Source organism: Cottoperca gobio, chromosome 10, assembly GCF_900634415.1.
Source record: "Cottoperca gobio chromosome 10, fCotGob3.1, whole genome shotgun sequence".
Taxonomy (NCBI): Eukaryota; Metazoa; Chordata; class Actinopteri; order Perciformes; family Bovichtidae; genus Cottoperca; species Cottoperca gobio.
In genome coordinates this window covers 2,894,847-2,919,408 of record NC_041364.1, presented here as the reverse complement: position 1 = coordinate 2,919,408, position 24,562 = coordinate 2,894,847, and the positions used below count along the sequence as shown (strand labels likewise).

The following is a 24,562-nucleotide window of genomic DNA, read 5'->3' as shown; positions in this document are numbered from 1 at the left end:
TTTGTTCTTAAACCAAAACATCCGTTTAAACTCCTACTCTTCAAAGTGACTGACTCGTGTGTATAAATCACACTTGGCTTTTAAAAATATTAACAGCATTTAGTTAAACTTAATATATATATAATTAATATATAAATACAATATAATTTATGAATGAAGGCTTGAAAGTCACTGATATCACTTTAAATGACCTCCTTCCATAACACCAGGACCTCGTGTCAGTCAGTTACAGTAAGTGCAATATGCAAAGGCTTTAAGTTTCCTGCGTAGGTGTGAAGTAGTCTGCAAAGCTTTGTTAAAAACATGTTTTATCTGTAAAGTTAAAGTGCTTATGATTAGAAGTTGTGAAGTGTTTAAAAGCTTTTCAACAGGGCTGCTCTGCTGATGCACGACATGCAGCATCTTAAATCCTTACGGTGCACATTGTGTATTTGTTTGTGTCCACTCAGTTTCAGCTCCGCTTCGCAGATCTCACCTGGTGTGTGGTGTTCTTTCAACTCTGCTGGATTTGAGTCACAGGGGGTAACATGACATGAACCTTTTCATTTGGCTCAAATATCAATTCCAAGTTTCAGCTCGACAGACGAACAACATTAAAAGGAATTCATATCAATTCTTTATTCTGGCACTTTGCATTTGGTAAAAAAAAAGTGAATTTAAATAAGTCCGAAGTAATAAACAACTTTTATTTTGGGCTTGAATATGAGAGTTAAGAGTTCATGAAGCAGCGTTAGCATCTGGAGGACCTGAGAGAGTTATCATCTCGTGTGCGGTACATAACGAACACTTGGGACAAAGCTTTTCACATTTTCCGCCCGACGTTCTTCCGCTGTCTGGAACCGGTTATCAGAACTTTCACAATCCGTGACAAGCATCTTACTAAATAACACACAGACGTCTCGGAAAAACACACGTCACTACAATATCCTGTTTATTTTGACGAGGTTTGGTGTTTTGGTCAAACGCATGTATATTACATATTAATCTTTCCTACAACACGACGAGAAGGTGAGAGAGAGAGTTGTACTGTATCTACAGACGATGACTTGATTCAGTACCTCAGAACCTGAAGTGAGAGTGACTTTTACTGAGTTACTCATCTGCAGTTCACGGTCTGTCATGTCGGTCTGCAGTAACATCATTCTGGTTATTAGACATCGACTTAGTCATAAGACTTTCACTGTCTGTTCCCCGACTTCTGACCATTCCAGGCGTGCAGTGCTGTGCAGAATGTGCTGCAGCGTACACAGTGACACAGACACTTCAGAATCGCATTATGTGCACATGGAAACATTAAACTCCTGCAAACGCTGCATGTTTACAAGCAATATAAACACAACACAGACAAACAGTGTGTAAAAGTAACAGGCACATGCGGGGAAATATATTTATTTGTCTCCCTTTGTAGAAAAAATCTGTGCAAAGATACAGTACGTTAAAATATTTATTCACAAACTACACAAATCTGTCGGCCAAAGAAAAAGAAAGCTTCTGTATAAACTGTTCCGATAGAACCAAAGATGAATCTTAAAAAAAACATCAAGACTGTAAACACTCAGTAAAGATTAGTTTTCTTCATTATCCTCAAGAACTCCTGCTCGTTGATCTCACCGTCACCGTTGAGGTCGGCCTCGTCGATCATTTCCTACAGGGATACGAAACAAAGTGCGCTGAAGTCTGAGCTCGATGTACCACGTGACAGACCCGAAACACTCTCGACTCTCAGCAGGACCGACTGCGTGTCACACGGGACATCCCAGAGCCCAAGTTCCTCAGGAATAACCCAGCGAAACTATTCTATTTTAATATCACATGTAAGAACATAACAACATAAGGGAAGTTATGAGCGAGAAGAGAAACGAGTACCAGTCTCGTCTGTAGTGAGGTTTGGTATAATGCAAGTTGATTATAAATCAAATCTATTATTCTTGTATTATATAAGTGTTCATTTTTAATAAATATCCTGAGATATCCTAAGAATGTATACCTTTACAAAGGCAAACGTTTTCAAAGGGGGAGATGAGTCTCCCAGAGAAGTGACATTTTATTTGAAGTTTTCTTATGTAGCATAAAGAAACAAAAAGTGCACTTTGTTGTGCAATGACACTAAATTAACCTTGAACCTAAACGTGTGTGATTTGGTTAAAGAGATAGTTACAGATGCAGAGATGCAGTAGTTTTGGGAAATGTTCCCGTTTTTCCCCAGTCAGCCTTCGGATTTGTTGTTTTCTGAAGTTATGTCACACAGCAATAATAGGTTATCTCAAGAAGGCGTAATTGTTGAGAGTCTATGGGATCAAATAATATAATCATGATCCCATATGAATGGTTGCATAGTGTCACAGAGTGGTGCCCAATCACAAGCCACATGCTGGTAACTTTTCTGTGGCTTGTGTCTCTGCAGCAACCAAATCTTCTGGTGATCATCATGTTTTTGGGTAAATACAGGACAGGAATGTGTGTTCCTGAACATACTGCACCATATTCCATATTAAAAGTGCATTTAGGTTGATACATTCTATGCAAAGGAACACAATCTGAAAGTAGGATATATACACCATCTTTCCTGAAGAAAACAGTGGAGGGCTACTAACAGACAAAGTGACAGCATCAAAAGCCTATACAAAAAATTAAATAGTAAAACATTAATTAATTTCCAAGCTAATGAATTCTACATTAATGCACCAGTCAATCAAATCATCCTGTCACTAAAAGACGAGCTTGAAAGTTGCTCTTATTTAATAAAGCTTTATTGGACATCTGTTGATCAGATTTTTTAAAGCAAAACAAAAACATCAAGTCCATGTGGATGGATACCAAAATCAAATGATATGTGTAGTATTTTGGAAACAACGCATGTCATTAGAAAATACCTGTAATTCGTCATCTGTGAGGTTTTCTCCCAGCTCCTTGGCAACTCTCTTGAGATTTTTGAAGGAGATTTTTCCTGTGCCGTCATCATCAAACAGCCGAAACGCCTTTAATATTTCTTCTTTGCAGTCTTTTTCACTCTATTATCAATAAAGACATGACACATTGGATTATTAATTAGTTTCTAGGGACACTGCAACACGTGTAACTTTATGAATTGTTTGTGAATTGTGTTTTTTAACACTAGAAATGACACATTTTAATTTCTAAGAAATGTCCATGTACAGCCGTTTGACACTCACCATTTTCACTGTCATTATACTGAGAAAATCACTGAAGTCAATTGTTCCAGAGCCCTCTTTATCAATGTCTGCAATCATCTTCTTGATATCTTCTTTCTTTGGTTCAAACCCAAGTGCTCTCATGGCAACCTGTGACACAGATACACGGGACATGTGGCTGTTATCAGTTTGTTCATCTACACATATACTTGATGACCTCTATACTAAACTAAATACTAACCTTTAGCTCCTTCACATCTATTGTTCCAGTGCCATCTGTGTCAAAGAGATCAAAAGCCTCTTTAATTTCTTGCTTTTGCTCCTCAGTCAGTTCGCTTTTGGAACATGTTTTTTTCCTTTGACTAGCCGAAGGAGTTGGTTTTCGGTAACCTGAAGCCTGAGAATAAAACACAGACAAACATTAAGATTTGGTTGCTAGTTCATTATGGTAGTTACTCAGTTAGCAGGTGCAGCAGAGAGACGCCCGGGTGGTGTTTGTGCATTTTAATCAACAATCATGCTAGTTAGCTAACTTTAGCTTCCTTGCTGCTGTGCGAGACCAAACAGAAACACGTTTTTTAACAGCTTTATCTCAGTGTCAGCTTTTCACGGTAAATCCCGAAAATTCCTGTAAATCTAATACATTTAATATATGACATTTAAATGAAGGCATACCATTTAAATTAATGATTCAGTCGGGGAAGTCGCAATGGTGTGTCTGATAACCGGATGTCAACAAAACAGGCACGCAGCAACGGTTTTTTGTTGAATGACATGAGAGATAGCCAATAGAAACCATCAGAACACCGCGACGCCAACATATTAGCCAATTGTAAAAATAAATGGGCGGGTTATGACAGTGTCCGCCAATGGTTGACATCGTTTCTTGTCGCTCAGCAACCAGGAAAGAATGCGCACGCGCAGTGCTGCTTAATCGCTCGAGCCGAAGCTGTTGGGAAGTGGGAACAGAAACAACTATCATTATTAAATTAAGGTAACAACATACTCTTTATAGATATATTAAGTTTATTTTACTGACTCATCATTTGGGGACATGGCTGCTTTAAGTTCACGTTTGCTTCGTTTTTGACAGGCTGAATTTATAAGTATTTTTTATAAGTAAAGTGTTAGCTAGTTAGCTTAGCTTGCTAGCTGCTGCTTGACTTGCAGTTCTGTTGCGCTGCATCTCTCAATTTCTCTTGCTCCTTTAGATGTTCTTATGTTTTGTACAATGTTAATTTAATTACTGTTGTAGCTGCTGCTGTTGCATCTATGATATTGAACAAGTATCCACATCCTTCAGTTAAATTAAAGTAGAAATAAGCACAAGTGTACCTACATTTTCAAACATAATGCAAAATGTGTATATTATATTGTTGTTCTATTAATGCCTTAATACTTACTAATGCTAATATATAACAATGCACCATATTTTATATATCACATATTTTGTATGACATTATAATTTTCCTTTTACTACAGTAGATGCCAGATAAATGTAGGCCTAGTAGAATACAATTAAACACAAGTAACAGTATATTGTGATTTATTTTTCACTTGGTAACAGGTTAACAAATATTTCTTGTCCTTTTGCAATTCAGGCACGTCAAGTGATGCTGGGAAGTACAATTATTAACCATCGACAACATGTTGGACTGCAGAAGCTCTCCGGCCTGGCAGGAATCACACATTCCTTTTTGGGCCCCAATAAAAAGTACAAATTTATCCAAGATGAAGTGAGTGGGGAGTCAGCTCTTGTGTTTTCCTGTTTTGGAATCTTTGAGAACCTGCAGCTCACCTGCGCGGTGGGTCAGCTGGTTTACGAGACTATTCAAGCCCAACAGAAGGTCTATCATACGGGGTCGGGATGCCTGCTGTTCCTCGCAGGAGCGTGGAGCCGTGCTGCTCTGGAGTTCCTTCAGAGTGGAATTTCAGTAGCAGACATAATCTCGGCTATGTCTGAAGGAATGGATATATGCTTAGATGTTTGCAGGAAATGCAGTGTCTCCACTGATGGTCTTGGTGTGGAGAAACCCACTGTGGAGGCTTCACAAGCATCGGGCCACCTGCAAGGGACAACTAAAGTTGGACACAAGACTCTACACGGCTGTGGACAAAGGAAAATAAAGCTCAGCAGACACTTTTACGAGGCCAGGTCGGAGAATGCCTCCCCAGTACCGCAACCTCATCAGCAGCGTCCTGACATTAAGCACATCGCTGAGGGATTGAGTCACGGTTGTGTCGATGCGATGAATTTAGTTGTCGAAGCCAGCCGAATACAGTCAAAAAGTAATCCGCAAGATATCAGGTGTTCCATGTTTGATGTTACTAAAGTGGTGACTTGTGTGCTACCTGGTTTACCAGAGGACCAAGCATGTGTTTTACCAGGCTGCATTGTTCTTGTATCTGCTGAACAGGCTTTAGTTGCACACCACTTAAAAGAACAGCACTTGAAAGTTGCTCTAATTAACGGAGATTTAGCCGAAACCTATCGCCATCTTGGCTTTAAAAAGCCAACGGGTATACAGTGTGTGAGTGACCAGTCAGACTGTTCAAGTTCAAGCAAAGACGAAGAGTGGATGGAAAAGATTGTGACACTTCTGTTGAACCTGCAAGTGAACCTGATACTAGTCAGCGGGCTTGTTAGTGAGAAAGTGATTCAACGCTGTTGTGAACATCGAATGCTTGTGGTGGAAAAAGTGAAGGCTTCCGTTTTAAGGGCATTCGCTAATGCAACTGGAGCTGTTCCGGTGACATATGCCATGCAGTGGAGTAAACACTGTGTTGGTTCTGGTGCGAAGGTTGCGATATGGAGGGACCTCAGCAGCCATGAGAGGAAGCCCTCGATAAGTGTGAATATTTCCACTGTTGCGAACAGCGAGTTGGTCACAGTGATCCTCACCAGCTGTGTACAGAGCAAGCTGCAGGCCGTGGAGGAGCAGTTTTGGGCATGTGCTTATCGATTACACCACACGCTGAAAGACAAAGTCCTCCTGCCCGGTGCTGGAGTGACGGAAATGCTTTGTATTCATCAGCTTCAAAGGCAAGCAACGCAACATGTCAAGCATCACAGAGCAGCTAACCACTACAGGGCCGCAGTGTTGCACCTCATGGCCGATGGTTTAATAGATTACATATCCACTGTGATGGTTAACACTGGACGGGTTTCGAAAGTCCGAGCCAGGACTGCAGTGAGCCAACAACTGCAGGACTGTAACACGTGTCGGGGCGTCGATGCAAAGTTCTCCCAACTGTTCTTGGAAGGTGAACAAGAAGATAGTGACGCACCAGCAGTGAAGATCTACGATAATCTGAGTGTAAAGCAGGAAGCGTGGAGGAAAGCTTTAGATCTGGTGTTCTTGGTCTTACAGACGGATGCAGAGGTCATCACAGGCGTTGACCAACAAACTGATGCTGCACAGGAACATCTGATGCTTTTATGACTTTAATGCAACTTGTTGGGGAATAATCGACCTGCACACCTCACTGAATGCTGGTTTACTCCAACTGGGGAATTTCTATCTCTTTAGAAATACTTAAAATGTAACTGGTAAAGTGAAAATAGAATAAAGAGTATATATATTTTATTTTTATTTTCTTATCATCAATAAATAATCAAAGGACGGCATTAAAAAACAACAGCTTTAGTGAAGCTATGCAACATATATGCTTCCACTTGGGGGAGACAAATGATTATATGACAACAGATTCTGTTCGGTGAAACGTCCTCTGAAGCATCTGTTTGCCCCTTTTCATGTTTTATATCCTGACCTCCAGGTATTTGGAAGGACACGACAAATGAGCTCAGCATCTTCAAAAAACAGACTTGAAGTACGGACAGTTAGTAATCATATGTTTCTATGTTATTGAACTTGTCGTCTTAGGTTTTATATTTTATTTTGTGAAAGTGCAGCGTACTTTTCTCTAACATCCTAAACTTCAGTTTATTTGTATTCTCAACCCAGCCTGACTTCGCTGACACCACTTGTACCTGACAGTGAACACACCTTCTCTTCATGCACAGAACAAACAGTGCATGTCCAAAACCACCTTCTCATTTTGCATTCCATTATGATATTTACCTCCGCTTCATTATGTGTCCACAGTTGGGCTGACACGTGGAGGATTCATTACCTGACAATGTTTGACTCCTCCACACAGTTAATGTCTGTCGTAAGTCTTATTAGGCAATTTCCTTTATTAACTTATTATTAACTAAATGTAAGGACGTTATTTGAGTTGTTTGAATTCTAGAAACCTTCGGTGAGCTAACATTTCCCTTTCTACAAAATCACTGAAAGGTCACACTTGATATCTAAAGTTGATTCATTCGTTTAGGCTTATTTTACAATATTGTTGACGATTAGCACCAACATACATACATGGCAATAAAAAATGATGATTGTGATTCTGCTAAAAGGTTGGAAACCTTCATTCCAGCCTGAACAAGTGTTATTCCAAAGAGAAATGTCTACTAATTGGAAAACAAGAAGAGCACTCTCTCGGTTATCTTTAGACTTCTTTCCTCTTACGCGCTGTATTTCAAAGGTGGCAATTGAAGCGACGCGTGGGACCTTCCATTTCCTCTGAGATCAGAGCGAAAGTCTGTTTCTAAAAATAGTTGAGTGAAATAAAAACGTTACAAAGGCTTTACGGGGGGGGGATCCATAACAACCATGACTCAGCGTTTGTGTGGCAGTGAGAGGGTGGGTGTGTGTGCGTGTGTGTGTGGGGACACGTGAGAGTTCAGGCTGAGTCCACGTCTCACTGGCCGCATGCTTCATGTGCACAGAGAAAACCCTGCGAGTCGACTGTATGGATTGTTGATTTCATTTTGGATTATGTCACCATATTCATTAAGTAAAATCTCAATGACTAACAAATGTGTTTTTTATTCTAAATATAATGAGAGGACAAACTGCAGCCACTTGAAGCTACATGTGAAACCAAAACACGTTTGCATTTAGAGGTATTTAAGGTTTTACTGTCCGGGGAACTCGCAGGTAACTTTGGGAGCAGGTGCCGTCCTGATCCCAGAATGTGTCGCGGGAATCTATTTTTAGAAAAGCATAAATCTTGTGTCATCTTTGCTCAGACAATGTCACATATCACATGTTGTGGACCAGCGTTAGAAACCGTACGCTGGAACTGCTGTGTTGGTTATGACTGTTGTTAAATGTGCACGTTCTGTAGCGGTGCAGGGATCGATGATGATGATTCTTTTGAATGCTAGGAGCATCAGTGCTGCGCTGTGCAATGCAACACTTGTTTACATGTGGTTCACTCGTCTCAGGGGTAAAAAACAAACACTTTTACACATGTAGTGTCCTCTTTTATTACCTCTGACATGCTGCATGAACATTAGACACTCAGTAGATACATCAGCATGTCATCATGGTGAAAAGTATGCCGTACACAGTGAACCAGTGAGGGTCTTTGAGGAAACGCATGTCTGTGGAAGGGCCGTCAATAATCAATGTGTTGTTGCAGTTCCCTCTGATAAGCATACAGGTGTAAATGTAGACTCGGCTCACTTCCTTCAGTGAAACCCGCTTTGCATAAATAGTGGATAAACTGTTGTGTCTTCTTTAGAGAGCTCACAATTGATGCAGTCCCAGGAAATGCATCCTAAATATGTCTGAACCCTTCCTGTGGTTGGACTCCCATTTTAACCAAAGTCTTACAACTACTCAAGTCTTAGTCACTGGAACGAGCTGGCAGGAAGTCAAATGTTTCACCGACCAGATCCAGGAGTAGTCACCAACATGTCCAGAATGTGCACAGCTGACTTTCTACTGATCCAGCATGTGTTTCAGATGTGGTTACTTTTACCCAGAAGGCCAGACCAGTGATTTTAAAAATCAAAAAGGAAACAAATCCTACACAAATAATTCCCACCGCTGACACACGGCTTCTGAGGAAGTTGAGAATAGTAATTCAAGTTCACGGTGCGGGCTTCTTCATCCAAGTGTGCTGGCAGTTCTGCTCCACATTGTTGTTTTCCACTGGATGAATGGAAACACTGGTTCTGTTCACATGCTTGCCACTGCTCCTGGCGCTCTGCAGGGTCTTAGTGACACAGTCCAAGCTGCACGTCCCCCTCCTTGCCCTCCTCTCCTTTCTCGACTTCTTCTGGGTTGGTCGGGTAAATCAGTGAGCGTTAGTGGGCGTGAGCATGTGTGTGTGTGTGTGTGTGTGTGTGTGTGTTGGTGCTTCGAGGGCGCATGCGAACTGAGGCCCAAAGGGGAAAGCCTTCCACACAGATCTAAGCCAGCTGCCCTGATTTAAACACTTCATTGCAAGAAGAGTGGAAGCGAGGGGGAATCTGCATGCACACCCCCGACCAGTGTGCTCACAGTACACTGGCAGAGCTGCCGCCCCACTCTACGAGCAGACGAGCAGCTGCAAACGGTAGATTGAGACGTTTGCTGTTAGGTAGAGGCTTTTAGGAGCTCTTCTGTCTCAGATTCCTAGGACTCAAAGGGCACTGGCTGTCCTGAGAGGGGGGGGGGGTGGGTGTTCAAGCAAACTGACCTCTGGGGTTAAAATCAGTTTGTGTGGAGCTCTGTGGAGGAGGGGAGGAGGGAACAGTTAGTGGGAGGTGGGAGGCCCACAGTGGGGCTCCTGCACTTCTCAAGAAGGAGACGAAGCAGTCGGCGGGAAGCGGGGAAAGAGGAGGATATGGCCACGGGAGAAATCACAACACTTCCCTCCACACCTGAAGACGGCGGCAGCGGCAGCTTTCCTCCCGGGGCCTTTAAGGATCCCAAAAGGCTGTACTGTAAAAACGGAGGCTTCTTCCTGCGGTTAAAGTCTGACGGGGGGGTGGATGGAATCCGGGAGAAGAACGACTCCCACAGTAAGTACTTCCAGTCACCTTCTTTGATTTGCACAGCACACACAGCTTCTTAGAGTGAGAGTAAGAGTGAAGCAAAACATCATGGAGGAGCGATGGGAGTTTTCCAACTTCCTGAGGTTTATGCTCCACTTGTAAACACTAAAACGTGTGTACGCCGACTTCTGGAAAGTATAATAACTCTAGTTCGAGAGAAGAACACCTCAAATGTTCTTAATCAATGGGGACTTTGAGGGAAAGTGCATGATGTTTTTAGTAACTGTCGATCCACATGTTGAGTCACAGCCACTCACTGTGTGGTTTACGTCACACAGAACAGCACAACATGGAGTTAAAAGACGAGTTCCTGATCTGGAAGTCCCTGTCAGTGGTTAAGATCAGTGGATTTATGCCACTATTATATCTGAAAATGATACTTTTAATACAAAATAACAATAACAAATACTCTGTAACACCAGTCACTCAATACTTGTTTAGAAAGTGACGGAAGTGTCAGGCTTTAAAGGTGACAGCTGATGACTTGTGCCTGTGTATCACTGATTCCTCTCAGTGTGTGCACAAGTTGCATCAGTAAGTGGGAGGAGGGGAGGACGAGGGGGGGGGGGGGGGGCATGAAAAGATTGGGGGTTTTCTTCGGAGGAAAACATATTTGGAAGTGTTGCCGAAGATGCAGCGTGATGTTTCAAACAGGTGCGCACAAACACATGCCTGATATGGACCCTGGATTAGGAGACGGGCGCTATTTTTAGAATAATCCATTTTAAATTTGTTTAAAACCTTTTTTTAGCTTTAAAGAAACGTCCTGTTATTCTGGATATCAAGGCTTCACAAAGTAATATATATCCACAATGAGTCACAGAACAGGAATCAGTATTAATCATTTAGACTTCCAGTTAAAGCGACCTGAGCTTCATCAATGCTCCTTTTGTTAGGGATGGGATGGCCCCGCCAACTCTCGGCATCCCATAACAAACCTACCAGTTAGATGTGGAAATGTTAGCCAACGTATTCAAGGATCTTCAAGTGATGGGACTCTTCTGCACAACATGTGTTCTCAGTAACTTCCTGTGCCGCAGATTTGAGAGGATAAAATTCCACACACACTGTGCTGCAGTGCGCTGCCACTAATTGTTGCCACCCCGGGGACAATTACAGATAGGACTGTATACACTGTAAAGAGTCATAGAGGGAACGTTGACTTGTAATATTCCCAGTAAACTCAATTATGATTTAGTTTCAGGGACACCTCTTTGATCTGTGACACGAATCATCCAGGCAGCGCGTTTAACTGGAGACAGATGCGTCCGAAGTCTCCATGTGGATTAATTCTGCACAGATCCCTTAATTTACCTTAAAGGGCCCCCGCTTCCTTTTCTGGTGGTTTGGCTTCATGCAAAGTATGCTCTGTTGGCGAGCAGCGGTGCTTCTTCAGAAATGTGGAGATGATTTTGATACACGTGTGTGTGTGTGTGGAGCCAACAGGTACTGCGCGTGCTGTCAGCCACACTGTGATGCTTCTTTCAGTTGTTTAAAATGAAGAGGAAACTTTGGAGAAAATGCAAATGAGGTTCTGTTTATGCAACTTAACTGAAAAGATAATCCCCAGAATAAAAAATAATAATAATGTAATGATCTGTGTGCACATTTCAATATCTATATTACTCAATATGTGTCTGTAGCAGCTGTTTTCAGCGTCAATCTCAAGTCAGGAGACAAAAACATCCAGAATAATAATAATAATAATATTATATTTGTATTTACCAGGTGGACACAGACACAACACCTGAAGGGTTCTGTCTGCAGGATGTGTAACTGGACACTTCATCTGCTCACACATTAGTCTTTAAAACTTTAGAAGTCTGTGATATGTTACGGCAATGTAGCTTTAAATGTTAATATATCATCATCTCTTTCTCTCTCGTGCTGAAGCTAACCACCAATCGTTTCAATCCAGTCAGCTGGTTGTCGTACAACATTAGACGCCCTGCAGCAGGATGTCTCTAACTGTCTCCGAGTCCCTGACGGTCTCACCGGTTCTTCATGTTCACTGCTGTAAACATGTCGTGTTGAAATGCTTCACATGGCGTCTTCACTCATCAAGATCAAATATAACAAAACGTACACAGTTACTGTGAACGAGATGACTTTCACTGGGATTACGTGTAGAAATGTGGAGCCTCGGATGTTTACAAGCAACATACTAACCCAACATACATTTGTCTCTGTCCTCAGTAAAGCTTCAGCTCCAGGCGACCTCAGTGGGCGAGGTGGTCATCAAAGGAGTCTGTGCTAATCGCTATCTGGCGATGAACAGAGACGGACGACTGTTTGGAGCGGTGAGTGAGCCGGAGCATCGTCTTTGTGTTTCTGTTTGGTAAAGTGTTCTGAGATTACTGGGAACGCAGTCCTGTGTTTAAAGAAGGCCTTCCACAAATCTGTCACGAGCAGAACATCGACTTCTGCGTGATGGAGAAGCGTCCGCACACCACGACAACTAATCCTCCCTCGCAGGGACGTCATTAGATTGACACACGTTTGTCACGGTCAGCAGTGAGAATACAAAAAGGTTTGTCACGACGTTAACTAGCACCAGCTTCAACATGATCCAACAAGCTGCTCGTGTCTACACATCTGAATCTGAGAACAACAATATCACGACACTCGTCATTGGAAGGCCAGCGAGGTTTGGCTTTGAGTGTTCAAACTGTGAGATGTTGGTTCTGCAAACAGAATCTATACGCATGCATATATCTTTGTAACAGGAGGATAACCCGTGAAGATAACATGAAGAGTCCAGTTGCTGCTGGTGTGTGTGCAATGATCTGATGTTTACAGGCTTTTATTGTGAAATGTTTTGCGAGTTTTATTTTGACGGGAAGGTTTGAGCAGCAGAAACACACATATATTTAAGGAGCTGCATCCAACACTTGATTGGCTCATAAAACACGGGAAGCAGGAAGAGACAAAGTCAAGAGAATAAAAGGTTGGAGAGAAGATGTTACTTATTAAACCCTAAGTGAGCACTACAGTTACTGCTATTATTTATTCTTTCCTTCTGTCCTGCAGCAGCTCAACTATGTTTACAAAGCTTTTAGGAACTGATTTCGACTTTATACTTTTAGTTGTTAAGTGAACTTCATTTACACATCGTAGTCAAATGAAGCAGACTTTATAGGATCGTCTGACTGCTCATGAGAAGTGGCCAACACCAGCTTGTTCTGCTGCTGCTCTGCTGCCAGACTTGTTGCTTCCAGCAGCAGTGGAAGTGTGAAGTGCTGCTGACTGATGTGGTCTGGCGGTTGTGACGACTCGTCCACAGTCTGTGTAATTGGCAAGAAGCATTTCCTACCTAATGAGAAGCTGCAGCAGCTGCCACCCGAGGCGTTGTTCTCTCTGCTGCTATTACTCGCCATTTAAAAAACACCACACAATATGAACTCTTTACCATTTGTGGTGTGATAATGAGAGATAACGAGTGACAAAGTTACACATTAAATCCACCTCGACGTTTGTTCTGCTGATACAATCTGCACAAGCTTATTTATTTTATTCAGTAAACTAATACGAGACACGGGGATTAACTGGACTTCTGTCTGTGTATCTATGCCCAATTGCAAAAGACCTCCACACACAAGATTATTGTTTATTAGAAGCTTCTTTTGCATAATGAATCAGCCCAACGAGCCCCGGTGGTGGTTGCAGTCTTGTGACTAATCGCTCCACAGCCGTACAGTCACAGTGAAACACGAATCAAGACAGACGCTGAAACAAAAGGCGCTTGTTGAACAGGGTGTAGGGCAGGTAACGCCCGGCGAGGCAGCACGATGTTGGCCAGACGCTCACAAGTCAATGTTTTCTGAGGACAGTGTGAGCGATACACACAGATATGACCACGAACAGACCAGCGAGAGGTCACATCATCGAGCTTTTATATTTATCTTCTTTAAACCTCGTCAGTTCCCATCAAATGTGAGTCGTCTTCATTTGTACAAGTTCTCCGTTTGTTCTTTATCATTTTAGCTCCTTCACCTCCATGTTTTAATAATAATAATAATAATAATAATAATAATAATAATAATAATAATAATAATAAATGCTGGTCAGGAAAAGGTCAAAGTAAAATGTCTTTTATTCTAAACCAACAGTCTCCTTCAAAATAAAGGTCACATTTCACTCTGGGTGTTTTACACATTTTCTCCCTTTCCAACAATATATAAAAAGAGAGGGTTATTAAACACGGTAACATTTCAATTAATCGTACAGACAGAACTTCAGTTTCCATTTGTTGAAATATTAAAGTTTCACACTTTCTTCACATTTCCTCAGATTAAGTTTATTTCAAAGCATTGCGACGAGACGGCGTCCCGGTGCGTGTCTCTGTCCCGGTGCGTGTCTCTGTCCCGGTGCGTGTCTGTCCTGTAAGCAAAGGGCTGCAGATGTCGTCCTGTTTAAATCCCCTGATCCCTCATGTTCCTCATTAAACAGCAGAATGAAAGTGATTTGTTCTCTGTGTCCTTCTCTGCAGAGACGAGCAACAGACGAATGCCACTTCTTAGAGCGGCTCGAGAGCAACAACTACAACACCTACCGCTCCAGGAAGTACCCCCACATGTACGTGGCTCTGAAGCGCACGGGTCAGTACAAGTCTGGAAGCAAAACTGGACCGGGTCAAAAGGCCATTCTTTTTCTTCCAATGTCGGCCAAGTGCTAACCTGGGATCTTATTAACGTCTCAGTGGCAGCAACGAGGAAGAAGAAGAAGAAGAAGAAGAAGAAGATGTGACGCAATGAAGACAAAGTGTTCCATCAACGTAGCTGTGATGCTTTGTGACTGTTACATCCTGAACATGTCCGTCTCACACGTTCAGCAGCAAGATGTCAGACCTATAGAGGAACATGCGTCCTTCATAACAAGGTTACACATTAAGACAATGCACTCACATCCTACATGATTAGAACTTGATGAGAGAGAAAGGATTTAACTAAATAACTTCATTTTATTAGCACACTAAAAATCCAAAACCCAACGTATAGATCTTTGATTATCATTCTACACTCGTCAGTGTCTGTGTCCCCCCCCTGTAACTCAGCTGCTTGCATCAGATGAACCGTATACAAGTGGTTCCCTTTAGAACCCAGACAGTGAATGTTCGCATGTACCATATCTCAAAGTGTGAAGAACAAACCCCACAAACAGAATTCCAGTCATAAAAACACTTTTAAATAGTAATACTGACGAGCGCGTGCCAACACAGCGAGCTGCGGCACGGTTACCCCCGTCAGGTGGATGGTGGCGTGGGAGGAAGCTGCCTGTGGTACAGCTGGTAAAACTTCCCGGAGTAGACGGCAGGAAGCTCCTCCATGGCGAGGTCGATCTGGTCGAAGCCTCGCTCCAGGCCGTGCAGCAGAAGCCTGGCCACGCGGGAGCTGATGGGGGTCGTGTCGTTGGTCTCGGCCAGCTCGGCGAGGTCCAGCCACTCGCAGCGCAGACACTCCTGAGTGCAGAAGTCGATGTCGTAGGTGAGAGGGCGGAGTCGGCAGATGATGTACATGTCCGACATACCGAAGGCGCCGGGGTGCTCGTGCTGCTGCCGGACGCTGAGCAGAGATCTGAACTCGGAGTGAACGCCGGTTTCTTCAAAGACTTCACGGACGGCGGTCGCACCTGAGAAAAGATTCATTACAACATTAACACGTGTACGGGGGGGGGGGGGTCAACATGTTGCATCTCCTACAGAACATTAAAGCTGCTTCTAAACATGCAAAGGAAAGAAAAGGTGGATTTGGAGAAACATATAATTATTTGCATTTATGAAAACGAAAGTATCGTCTGTAAGTAGAACAGGACGCACTGTACGAGCGTGACACTCACCGATGTTTTCTCCTGGATCAGACAAACCCCCGGGGAACTTCCACGCATTCCTCGTCTGAAATACAAAAACACTTGTGACGGATGTAATGCATCTGAACTGATGATTCAACATGTTTAATGCTGTTAATGATGTTTTAGATTTAGTGCTTCTCTCTGAAGCGTGTCTTCAAAACCTGTTTCACCACTTTGATATTTAATAACAGTATGCTGCTGGTTAAATTATAACGTGTGTGTGTGTGTGTGCGCGTGTGTGTGTATTTTTGTAGTTACGTGAAGAATTTTGTATGCCGTGCTTTTTTTCTTTCTTCAAGAAATGCTATTTCATCTTCATCTTGTTTTGCAAACCCTCCCTTTGTGAGGAACACTCTTGTATTTCCATGCAGCGTCAACAGAAGATATATTTTTGGAGCTGTTTCTGTTTTGTGCTGGTGAAGCAGAAATAAAGAGATTTTGTGTAACTCGACTCCCGTGTGGTTTTTCAGAGTAAAACCCAAATGATGGTACCAACGACCTCCAGTCCACTGAGGTCAGCGGACTGGAGGATGTCATAATGTCCACACTTTCATTTCCGGACGCTCTTAATCTTTCGTGAACTCTGAACTGGCTCCGTCTGCCAGAGACTCTGCTGCCAAGGGCCACACTGTTGTAAAGCCCATTTCCAGTAAACCGCTCGATGATGAGGAGGAGGAGGAGGAGAGGAAGAGATAAAACACTTCCCACACTTTCAGGCCACTAACTGTTTCCCATTATAAGCTCTTAAGACTCCCAGCTGGGACACATTGTAGCGTGTTGTCAGCAAACAGGCCCACTTAAATCAAGTATAACGTACATGATTATATTACATGTGAACTATATTGGTCACATGATGCAGATCTTATGGGAACGGCTGCAAATTGGGACGATTGTTGCACATTATGTGATAAATGTAATGCAAAAGATGGATTTAAATCTTATTCATTAAAAACAACAAAGTCATATATGGTCAGAATGTGTCTGCACGACGCATTTGGTCTTTAAACCTTCTCACTCTCAACGCAACGCAGTCTCTAGTTGGGGAGTACAATCCTCAGAGTTATTAATGGCTTTAAGACTTGAACAGCAGCAGATTGTGATTATTCATGGTACTGGGTCTCGCGGTGCAGTGTTGAAACATCAGGATCATAGTTTCTGTTGTTCTTGAGGGAAAGATTATCTCCGAACATCTGAACTGTGACATGTTTTCTTCCTCTGGACGTTCGTCAGTTCTTGGCTGTTTGCCAGTGAATGTCGGCACACGTTGCTGTTTGTGTGTTAAACAGGTCGCAGAGTTGCAACTCATTATTTTTCATTATCTACCATTTTATACAATACAAGTTTACAACGTGTAAAAGCGTACTTTACAATGATATCATGATGTGGGGTCCAATGGGGATCAGCAGCACGGGTGATGGTAAGGTGCTTTTTATATATATATATATATATATATATATATATATATATATATATATATATATATATATATATATATATATATATATATATATATATATATATATATATATATATATATATATATATATATATATATATATATATATACCTAATAAATCAATATTCTTGCAAGGAGCTGAGTTTTATTCATACAAAGGATGATCAAACTCACACCTATAGATCGTGTGCATGTGACGTCACGCTTATTTCCCAACCCGTAAGTCAGCCATGTTGGATGATATACACAACCAAGACTGCGTCCGTTCACGTGTGAGTTGCTGCAACGCTTCGTAATTTTCTTTGTATTTAAACGTCTAAGATTGAAAGAAAATGCCAATCGTGTGCGCAGTGTATACTTGTGGTCATAACGCTACTCGTGACCCAGAGAAACGCTTCTTTAGATTTCCTACAATCCTCAACAACGATCCACAAAAGAGGGATGAACTGCTGTCTACCGAACGCCGTAAACTGTGGTTTAGCAACATAACTCGTGAGGATTCAACAGAAGAAGAAGCACAATTCACCCGTGTGTGTGGCGTCCACTTTATATCTGGTAAGAGCTCATGCTAAAGCTATGTTTTCAATGTTTACGTTAAACATTTGTGCTTATGATATACCCGAACACTGTAAGACCTTACTTCTCCACATCGCTGACTGGTAAATAAGGCACTTTCTTTACATGTGATGGCAGCCATTTGCTCTTTTCTTCTGTGCATGTTTTTGTTTGGCTTATTCTTGAGCCTACTTCACTTGAGAAAAGCAAAGCACCAATGTGAGAACATGCTTCGCTTACTCCAGCCATACAATCACAGTGTGCGAGGATAACATCGCCGCTCTTCTCCCTCACAAACCACGGCGTGAGCGGTGTATCTCGAGCTCTTTGAGAGTGATTTACACGGGCATGGACGAGCACCCTGTCATCTTTCAGTGGTTTGGTAAGAAGACTACCAACCCAGCCAGAAACAAAGACATTATAAGCATCTAAGCTCTTGTATGCCTTCATTTGTGCGTTGGTTGCCCACGACGTTTGTAGCACAAGGTAGTTCACAATATCCTGATATTCAATCGGCGGTAATGAATCTAAATCCTCAATATAATCCGACGGCTTTAGCGTGTACGGGTCACGGCCGCACATTTGGACTTTTTCCTCTGAATCTTTCCTTTGCAGAGGATCCAGAGAGTCAACATACTTTGAAGAAGTCAGAGTTGTATTGTTGCTGTTGTTCGCTTTAGACGCCATTGTTGATTTGTTATCCAACCAACATGGCGTCGCACGCATACGTCACACAGTTTTGTCACGTGTTTGCACACTACCTATACAGGTTTGTAAAGTCTGCTGTGTGGCTCTCCCAGCCTCAGTATTTATACCCATTCAAAGGACAGGAAGCCATGAGGAGCTTCCAGGTGTTCCACAGATGTACTGATCAACTCAGGTCCCAGACGTGCTAATTCAACCGACTGAGAACTGTTCTTTGATTGAGCAGTTCACCTCCTGTCCCCTGCTGTGGTTAACACTCAGTATTTTCCTATCAATATATAAACTATCATTGTAACTGAGGGACAGTTTTGTGATCATATCCTCACACAGCAGCGTAACCCTGCGCTGGTGTTTTGTGCTTTAGGGCAGTTTAATGGTGGCTTGTTAATGGGCTTCATGTGTGACGGGAGCAACAGTTACATCCACTGTGCATGAGATCCACTGTATCTTGTGTTACACAGGTACGCACAATGTCAGGACTTTCTGACGTTTAATGCTACGACTTCCTGGCATCTTTAGCGGTCGAGGTGTGCAGGAACATTACACAATATGTTTTTATTAAGGACAGAAGCAGAACTGGCCATTTCTCCCGTTTCTGTAACAAACTCTGCGTGAAAGTGTGTTTCCTTAAAGTCCTGTTTGCGTCGGGTCAAGTTAACTGCTATATCTTAAAACATAATTGCTCTCCACATCGCAGTATCTTGTTTTGTCCGTCTGGGAACGAACTAATGTGTGTAGAAAATGTTTGAAGAGGCCGGTTGTGAGTCGACCTCATCTCAACTTGAGCTCCACAGCAGGGCTCTGTGAGCGCACAGAGGCACACACACATCCCGCTCACGTAAACACCGTGTTTGCTTGAGGTCGACTAATGTTGCGTGGAGCTATGTTAAGGGTGAGAGGATTTCCACACACGCTTGGATCAACAGATGTGGCATGCAACTTACCAAATAAACACATCCAATCACAGACATGTTTATACTATTACTATATACATCATTTATAACAATAAAGTGACACATGTACCTTGTTTCGGTCTTGAACCACGAGGACTTTTCCATTAGATTCATCAACAACTGCACCTGGAAAACCAACAATCAGACTTTAATTTCACATATTTCACAGTATGTCCCCAGTGTATAGCCTGGTCCACATTTTGCACTGAAGTAGTTACACAACATAAAGCTGCACCCTGTGGAGGAGGACGCCTGTAGCTGCTCCTCTGTCAGGCCTCAGACGACACAACACCTGCCTCGGCCATTTTATATTTCCTTAACTCTGCTGTTGAAGATCAAACAAGCGCATGTCGAATAAATGACAACAACATCGCCTGGCTTGTTGCTCATAACTTAGAAGAACTATTCCACTCTTCTTACTCTGCCTGAGGCTTTACAGAAAACAGCAATAAAAGCACTTGACTTTAATCCAGAGCGCTGCACAATACCAGAAGTGTATTACAGTTTTAAGTACACTTCCTGTAATATGCTTCAAACTAAAGTATGTTGGACCACGTGTCAGAAACATTGTATACCTGTTGGGATTAGCTCCTTAGCGGCTAAATGCTCCGCTATGTTCACCAGCTAGTGGTTGCAGAATATTAATGCATTAAGTCTTACACACGTCCAGTGAGTGAAGAAGAACAGAGCATTTCGATGCTTCACCACATGTTTCTGCAGTCTGCGCAGCGCTTCTCTCAGCAGGTAATGACTAAGAGCAGCAGCTGTGTGCTGACAGCTTTGGAGGAGGAGAGGAAACGGGCCACTTTGTTTTCCGGTGGCTCCGTCAGAGCGACCCGGACGGGCCTCCTTAAATGAATGTCACAGATGTGTAAATAGGGATGGGTCGCCTGAAGAGGCCTGACTTGGACTTCCAAGTGGAAACTGAAGTCATCCCCGATCCCTGTGCCATATGGCGCTTCACAGGACGAGGCCTGGCTGCTGAGGGAGGCTATCATTATGTAGCGTTTAGCCTCGGAAACAAAGTGCTCACGAGGAGCAGGAGAGAAGAAAGAGGGAATATAGACGATGAGACAGAAAGCCCAGAAGCAATCATCACAGGGGAACTGTGGGTTCTGTAGTAAGAAACTGTTAATCGCTTGAGGTTACAGTTGGCTTCTGAGCCACAGAAAAGATTTGAAGTCTTCTCTTAATTCATATTTCATGAAGGTTTTTTCTACTACTTTTCGGTTTTTGCAGTAATTATACGTTCGCAGCAATATCTGCTGCATACTATCAGGTCACAACGAGGTCAGAAGTAGAAATATGATCACACTGGAGCTGAACTGCACAACAGACTACACTAGTATTGAGATGTGTAAGAGTGACTGCTGATCTCAGTTTCTCTGCATGAAGAACCGTGTGTTCGTCTGTTGCGCCACCACAAACCCTACTGACCCGGTTTTCATGAAACTTGGTGGAAGGGTGTAGCGTGGGCCGAGGACGAACTTATTACATTTTGGAGTTGATCCGAATCAAGGGGCGGGGAGGGCACACAGATGATGTTTCACTTGCATTGCGAGATAGTTAGATTCGTGCTGCATTCATGTGGTGTCGGGGAAAATTGGAAAAACGAGTTGCCAACGGAGCAAATTCATGTGGACGTCCCCTCGAGGCAGAACAACAACTCAGGAGCAGAGATCAACACGTCGTCTAAACGCTCTGAGCAATGAAATAAAACACGTTCTTTGTAGAGTCCATGTTGTTTCCACACTACGACGTAACGTTCATGAAGAATACATAATACCCCCGTGCTTCATCCTAACGTGTCGTTCTCAGCGTGTAACAATGGAGGTCACTTTGACCTCAGAGTCCTCCCTTTTGACATTTGGATTCAGGTTGGACGGTTTAAAAGTCCTCTGGCGTTCAGATTTCATTTGCTTCCCTGCACGTCTTTGTGAATGTGTATCTAACAGAGCAGTTGTGTTAAGTGCATCTACAATGACGGTGAGAACTATGTTAAGTCCAGTTGTAGGTGTATTGGCCACAAGTACGACAATAAGAAGTCGTGACACACTAACAGTCTTGTCGCAGTAGGGAAGGTTAAAACTCTGAGCTCTCTGTCGGACATCAGACTAAAGGTAAAGACACATTCATTGGATGAGTTCTCCCTCATCAATGCAGAGCTGCAGCTCAGCTGACTTTACATTATGTGTTTTCCTCAAACAATAAGCTGCAAGCATCGAGGCAAACAAGTATCAGGTCTGAACATCTGCCTGTTTCACATTCCTGACCTCAGTTTCATCAGTTTTTTGTACAAGGCTTTGTGGCAACAACAAAAAAAGGGGATTTCTGGACCCCCTTCCAGAGTGAAGGATGCTCTGGACATGTTCTGACATGCTTCAAGTGCATCCGCTCTGAAAAGATAGAACAGACGCTGCCCTCTGCTGGACGATCAGTAACTTTGCACACTTCAGGTCTGCAGCTCCTCCTCTTCCTCCTTCTCTTCCTCCCTCCCTCCACATTCCTGATAAGAACACTTAACTGTGTGATAAAAAAAAGATTTATGCATATATTAATGCATATATATATATATATTTATATTAATGTTATCAAGGGTGTAACTTTGGTTTGAGAAGTGGGGGGGGGGACACAACAGGGGGTCTGGAGGTCCTCCGCCAGAAAAAATGTATCGATTTGAAACCCATTTCCTGCATTTCTACAAACATTTCGGGACTATGGTGATAAAAAATCCAAGAAAAAATCAAGTGGGCCTTAATGATAAATTCTGCCAGAAAGAATAAAACTAAAATATGTAAAAGAAAAAGATCTTACTTTCTGAATTGTTTAACAAATCAAAACCACCTGACTGCATTGCTCATATTAAAGGTGCTACACCAATAAAGTGTATTCTTTCTATTATTATATCGAGTGCAATGAGAGATGTCTTTTAGGGGTTCAACTAACGATTATTCTCAACACTGTCGGTACATCTTCTGTCAATTGCGTCGTCCATTTATCATTCCGGCTCAGTTTGACTGTGAAATGTTCCATTTAAATGCTCTGTATGTGTATGTGGTGTTGATGTAATGCAGTGTTTACTCTCACAGTGATATTGTGTTAAAAGGCTGTAACATTTTGTACGGTTGTTTGTGCAAACTGTGCAAACACCATTTTCTGATAAAGACTATGAGATGCGGTTGAAAATGGACAAAAGGTCAAATAAATATTTCCAAAGTTAAGAACGACTAAAAGAATCTCTACCTGCCACTCCAATTTGGTGAGTTGCAAACCCCGGCAGCCTGCTTTGCCCTTCTGCCAACCAGAGCTCCAACACCGCGTGGTCGTGTTTGGCGTGATGGAAGGTGAAGCCGTGAGTGGAGGCGGCGGCGGCACATCGACTCAGTGAGATGGGTACTCGAAGCCACACTGCAACTTTCCCCTCTGCTTTCCACTGAGACAAAGCTTCTGCAGAGCACACGAGTCAAAGGTTCACGAGGAGACGCAAACTTTAAAATGCATTGTTCACGATGTTGCTGCTTTATTAAAAACAGACAGGAAATAGGATTGTTTTTCATGCTTAATCTGATTTTGTAGACACATGGAACATGTAAAGGAGAGATGACAAGCAGCAGAGACAGTTTGTGGAAGTCGCCTGAAGGGAGAGGAAACATTTAGCCAATTTGTCAAATATGTTGATAATAAACAAATGGTTTAAATCGTTTATAAATAAAAACAAATGCAGGACATTTAGCTGATTCCAGCTAATTCTGCATTAAAAAACTTTTTATTCCTGAACAATCAACATATTTAAAAAACACAAACAAATAATTCAATAATAAATATAATAAGTTAGTTGCTAATATCATTCATTGAATCCCTCTCACTTTAATATACGGTATACTTTGATACACTGGATGCAGGCTCTCTCTGGTAAAATGGGATTAATGCATTAAAAATAAAAAGCTGCATCCAAACCCCTGAACACATTATGTCATATATATGTATATATGTATATATGTATATATATATATATATATATATATATATATATATATATATATATATATATATATATATATATATATATATATATATATATATATATGTCATCACATGTCATCACATGCTTCAGAAGGAAGTTAGTATGCAGATAGAAGTCTGCAGACCAACAACTCTCCAGAGGATTTATGAAACACTGACCTGCAGATACACTAAACACTTCATTTACATATTAAGGGATTTTCTTTTAGCATATATTGTAAGCATGGTGCATCTCTGCATCTCCAATGCATGTGCACAACTGACTTCTTTACACAGGACGCTCTTTAAATAGTTAGATTTTAAGGCCCCCCCATGCAGACACTTGACATGACCGGGCTGACACCCAGCAGACTTCAACACAACCAACCTTGCAGTATTCTGCTGAATGAGCTTTCGCTGATGTCCACCGGTAAACCGATGTCAGCCAAGTTCACTGTCACTCCACCGAATCGGTCCACTTTCCCCGTCAGAGCCCCGGTCCCGGTCACTCTGTGTGAACGAGCTGGAGTGCGCGAGAACGAACGGGCAGCTGAGCGCGCGGGACAAGACGCTCTGCAGCAAAGCCTTCCTGTCACTAAAGGCAGAAGTTTAAAAGCAAAGGCACAAGCAGCCATGTTTCTACTGTTTAAAGGTAGCTCGTTGGGAAACGTACAACCGGCATGTGCGGTGCGGTGCGGTTACGTATACGTCCGCCCTTGAAGTTGCATAAATACCGTAATGCTCTGGAAAAATAGCTCCAGGATTATCTAACCTCACAGCTCGGTGCTGTCCTGTCACAAACTCAAATCACAAGTTAGCCAAACAAATCAAATCCAGAGAACATTATATCTATGCCGAATTTAAGACTGCATATGTATAATGTTTGCTTTACATTTAATCATATAGAAGCATGTGTTTTGACATGCTGGCAACAAAGTAAAATGATATGATTTTACTATTTAATTGTGTATAACCCCTGACCAGATTAATTTCAGACAGC

The 24,562-nt window shown here is 42.3% G+C and overlaps 4 protein-coding genes across 4 annotated transcripts; 2 read left to right on the top strand and 2 right to left on the bottom strand.

Annotated features, from left to right (window-relative positions):
• Nucleotides 1-668: 668 nt before the first annotated feature.
• On the bottom strand, nucleotides 669-3,941 carry cetn4 (centrin 4). The gene is made up of 5 exons (XM_029442385.1): nucleotides 3,828-3,941; nucleotides 3,394-3,549; nucleotides 3,174-3,302; nucleotides 2,874-3,011; nucleotides 669-1,645 (listed from the first exon to the last, which is right to left on the bottom strand). Exons 1-5 carry the CDS (start codon nucleotides 3,828-3,830, stop codon nucleotides 1,556-1,558), a joined length of 516 nt encoding a protein of 171 aa, XP_029298245.1. The 5' UTR covers nucleotides 3,831-3,941; the 3' UTR covers nucleotides 669-1,555.
• An 83-nt stretch (nucleotides 3,942-4,024) lies between these two features.
• bbs12 (Bardet-Biedl syndrome 12) lies at nucleotides 4,025-6,739 on the top strand. The gene is made up of 2 exons (XM_029442395.1): nucleotides 4,025-4,146; nucleotides 4,754-6,739. The coding sequence occupies exon 2, from the start codon at nucleotides 4,766-4,768 to the stop codon at nucleotides 6,593-6,595; it is 1,830 nt and encodes a 609-aa protein (XP_029298255.1). The 5' UTR covers nucleotides 4,025-4,146; nucleotides 4,754-4,765; the 3' UTR covers nucleotides 6,596-6,739.
• A 2,965-nt stretch (nucleotides 6,740-9,704) lies between these two features.
• On the top strand, nucleotides 9,705-16,337 carry fgf2 (fibroblast growth factor 2). The gene is made up of 3 exons (XM_029441745.1): nucleotides 9,705-10,011; nucleotides 12,241-12,344; nucleotides 14,534-16,337. The coding sequence occupies exons 1-3, from the start codon at nucleotides 9,834-9,836 to the stop codon at nucleotides 14,717-14,719; spliced, it is 468 nt and encodes a 155-aa protein (XP_029297605.1). The 5' UTR covers nucleotides 9,705-9,833; the 3' UTR covers nucleotides 14,720-16,337.
• Nucleotides 14,115-24,423, bottom strand: nudt6 (nudix (nucleoside diphosphate linked moiety X)-type motif 6). The gene is made up of 5 exons (XM_029441744.1): nucleotides 23,951-24,423; nucleotides 22,804-23,007; nucleotides 19,631-19,686; nucleotides 15,880-15,934; nucleotides 14,115-15,672 (listed from the first exon to the last, which is right to left on the bottom strand). The coding sequence occupies exons 1-5, from the start codon at nucleotides 24,195-24,197 to the stop codon at nucleotides 15,287-15,289; spliced, it is 948 nt and encodes a 315-aa protein (XP_029297604.1). The 5' UTR covers nucleotides 24,198-24,423; the 3' UTR covers nucleotides 14,115-15,286.
• Nucleotides 24,424-24,562: the final 139 nt, after the last annotated feature.

What these genes read in the sequence shown, in the direction of transcription:
- fgf2 (XM_029441745.1), top strand. Translation starts at nt 9,834, where the DNA reads ATGGCCACGGGAGAAATCACAACACTTCCCTCCACACCTGAAGACGGC. An exon ending in GGAGAAGAACGACTCCCACA is followed by an intron (nt 10,012 to 12,240) that starts GTAAGTACTTCC and finishes CTCTGTCCTCAG; the next exon opens with TAAAGCTTCAGCTCCAGGCG. An exon ending in ACGGACGACTGTTTGGAGCG is followed by an intron (nt 12,345 to 14,533) that starts GTGAGTGAGCCG and finishes CCTTCTCTGCAG; the next exon opens with AGACGAGCAACAGACGAATG.
- cetn4 (XM_029442385.1), bottom strand. An exon ending in TAGATGTGAAGGAGCTAAAG is followed by an intron (nt 3,303 to 3,393) that starts GTTAGTATTTAG and finishes TCTGTGTCACAG; the next exon opens with GTTGCCATGAGAGCACTTGG. An exon ending in GTATAATGACAGTGAAAATG is followed by an intron (nt 3,012 to 3,173) that starts GTGAGTGTCAAA and finishes TATTGATAATAG; the next exon opens with AGTGAAAAAGACTGCAAAGA.
- bbs12 (XM_029442395.1), top strand. Translation starts at nt 4,766, where the DNA reads ATGCTGGGAAGTACAATTATTAACCATCGACAACATGTTGGACTGCAG.
- nudt6 (XM_029441744.1), bottom strand. Translation starts at nt 24,197, where the DNA reads ATGGCTGCTTGTGCCTTTGCTTTTAAACTTCTGCCTTTAGTGACAGGA. An exon ending in ATTCAGCAGAATACTGCAAG is followed by an intron (nt 23,008 to 23,950) that starts GTTGGTTGTGTT and finishes TGTGCTCTGCAG; the next exon opens with AAGCTTTGTCTCAGTGGAAA. An exon ending in TGGTTCAAGACCGAAACAAG is followed by an intron (nt 15,935 to 19,630) that starts GTACATGTGTCA and finishes TTTGTATTTCAG; the next exon opens with ACGAGGAATGCGTGGAAGTT.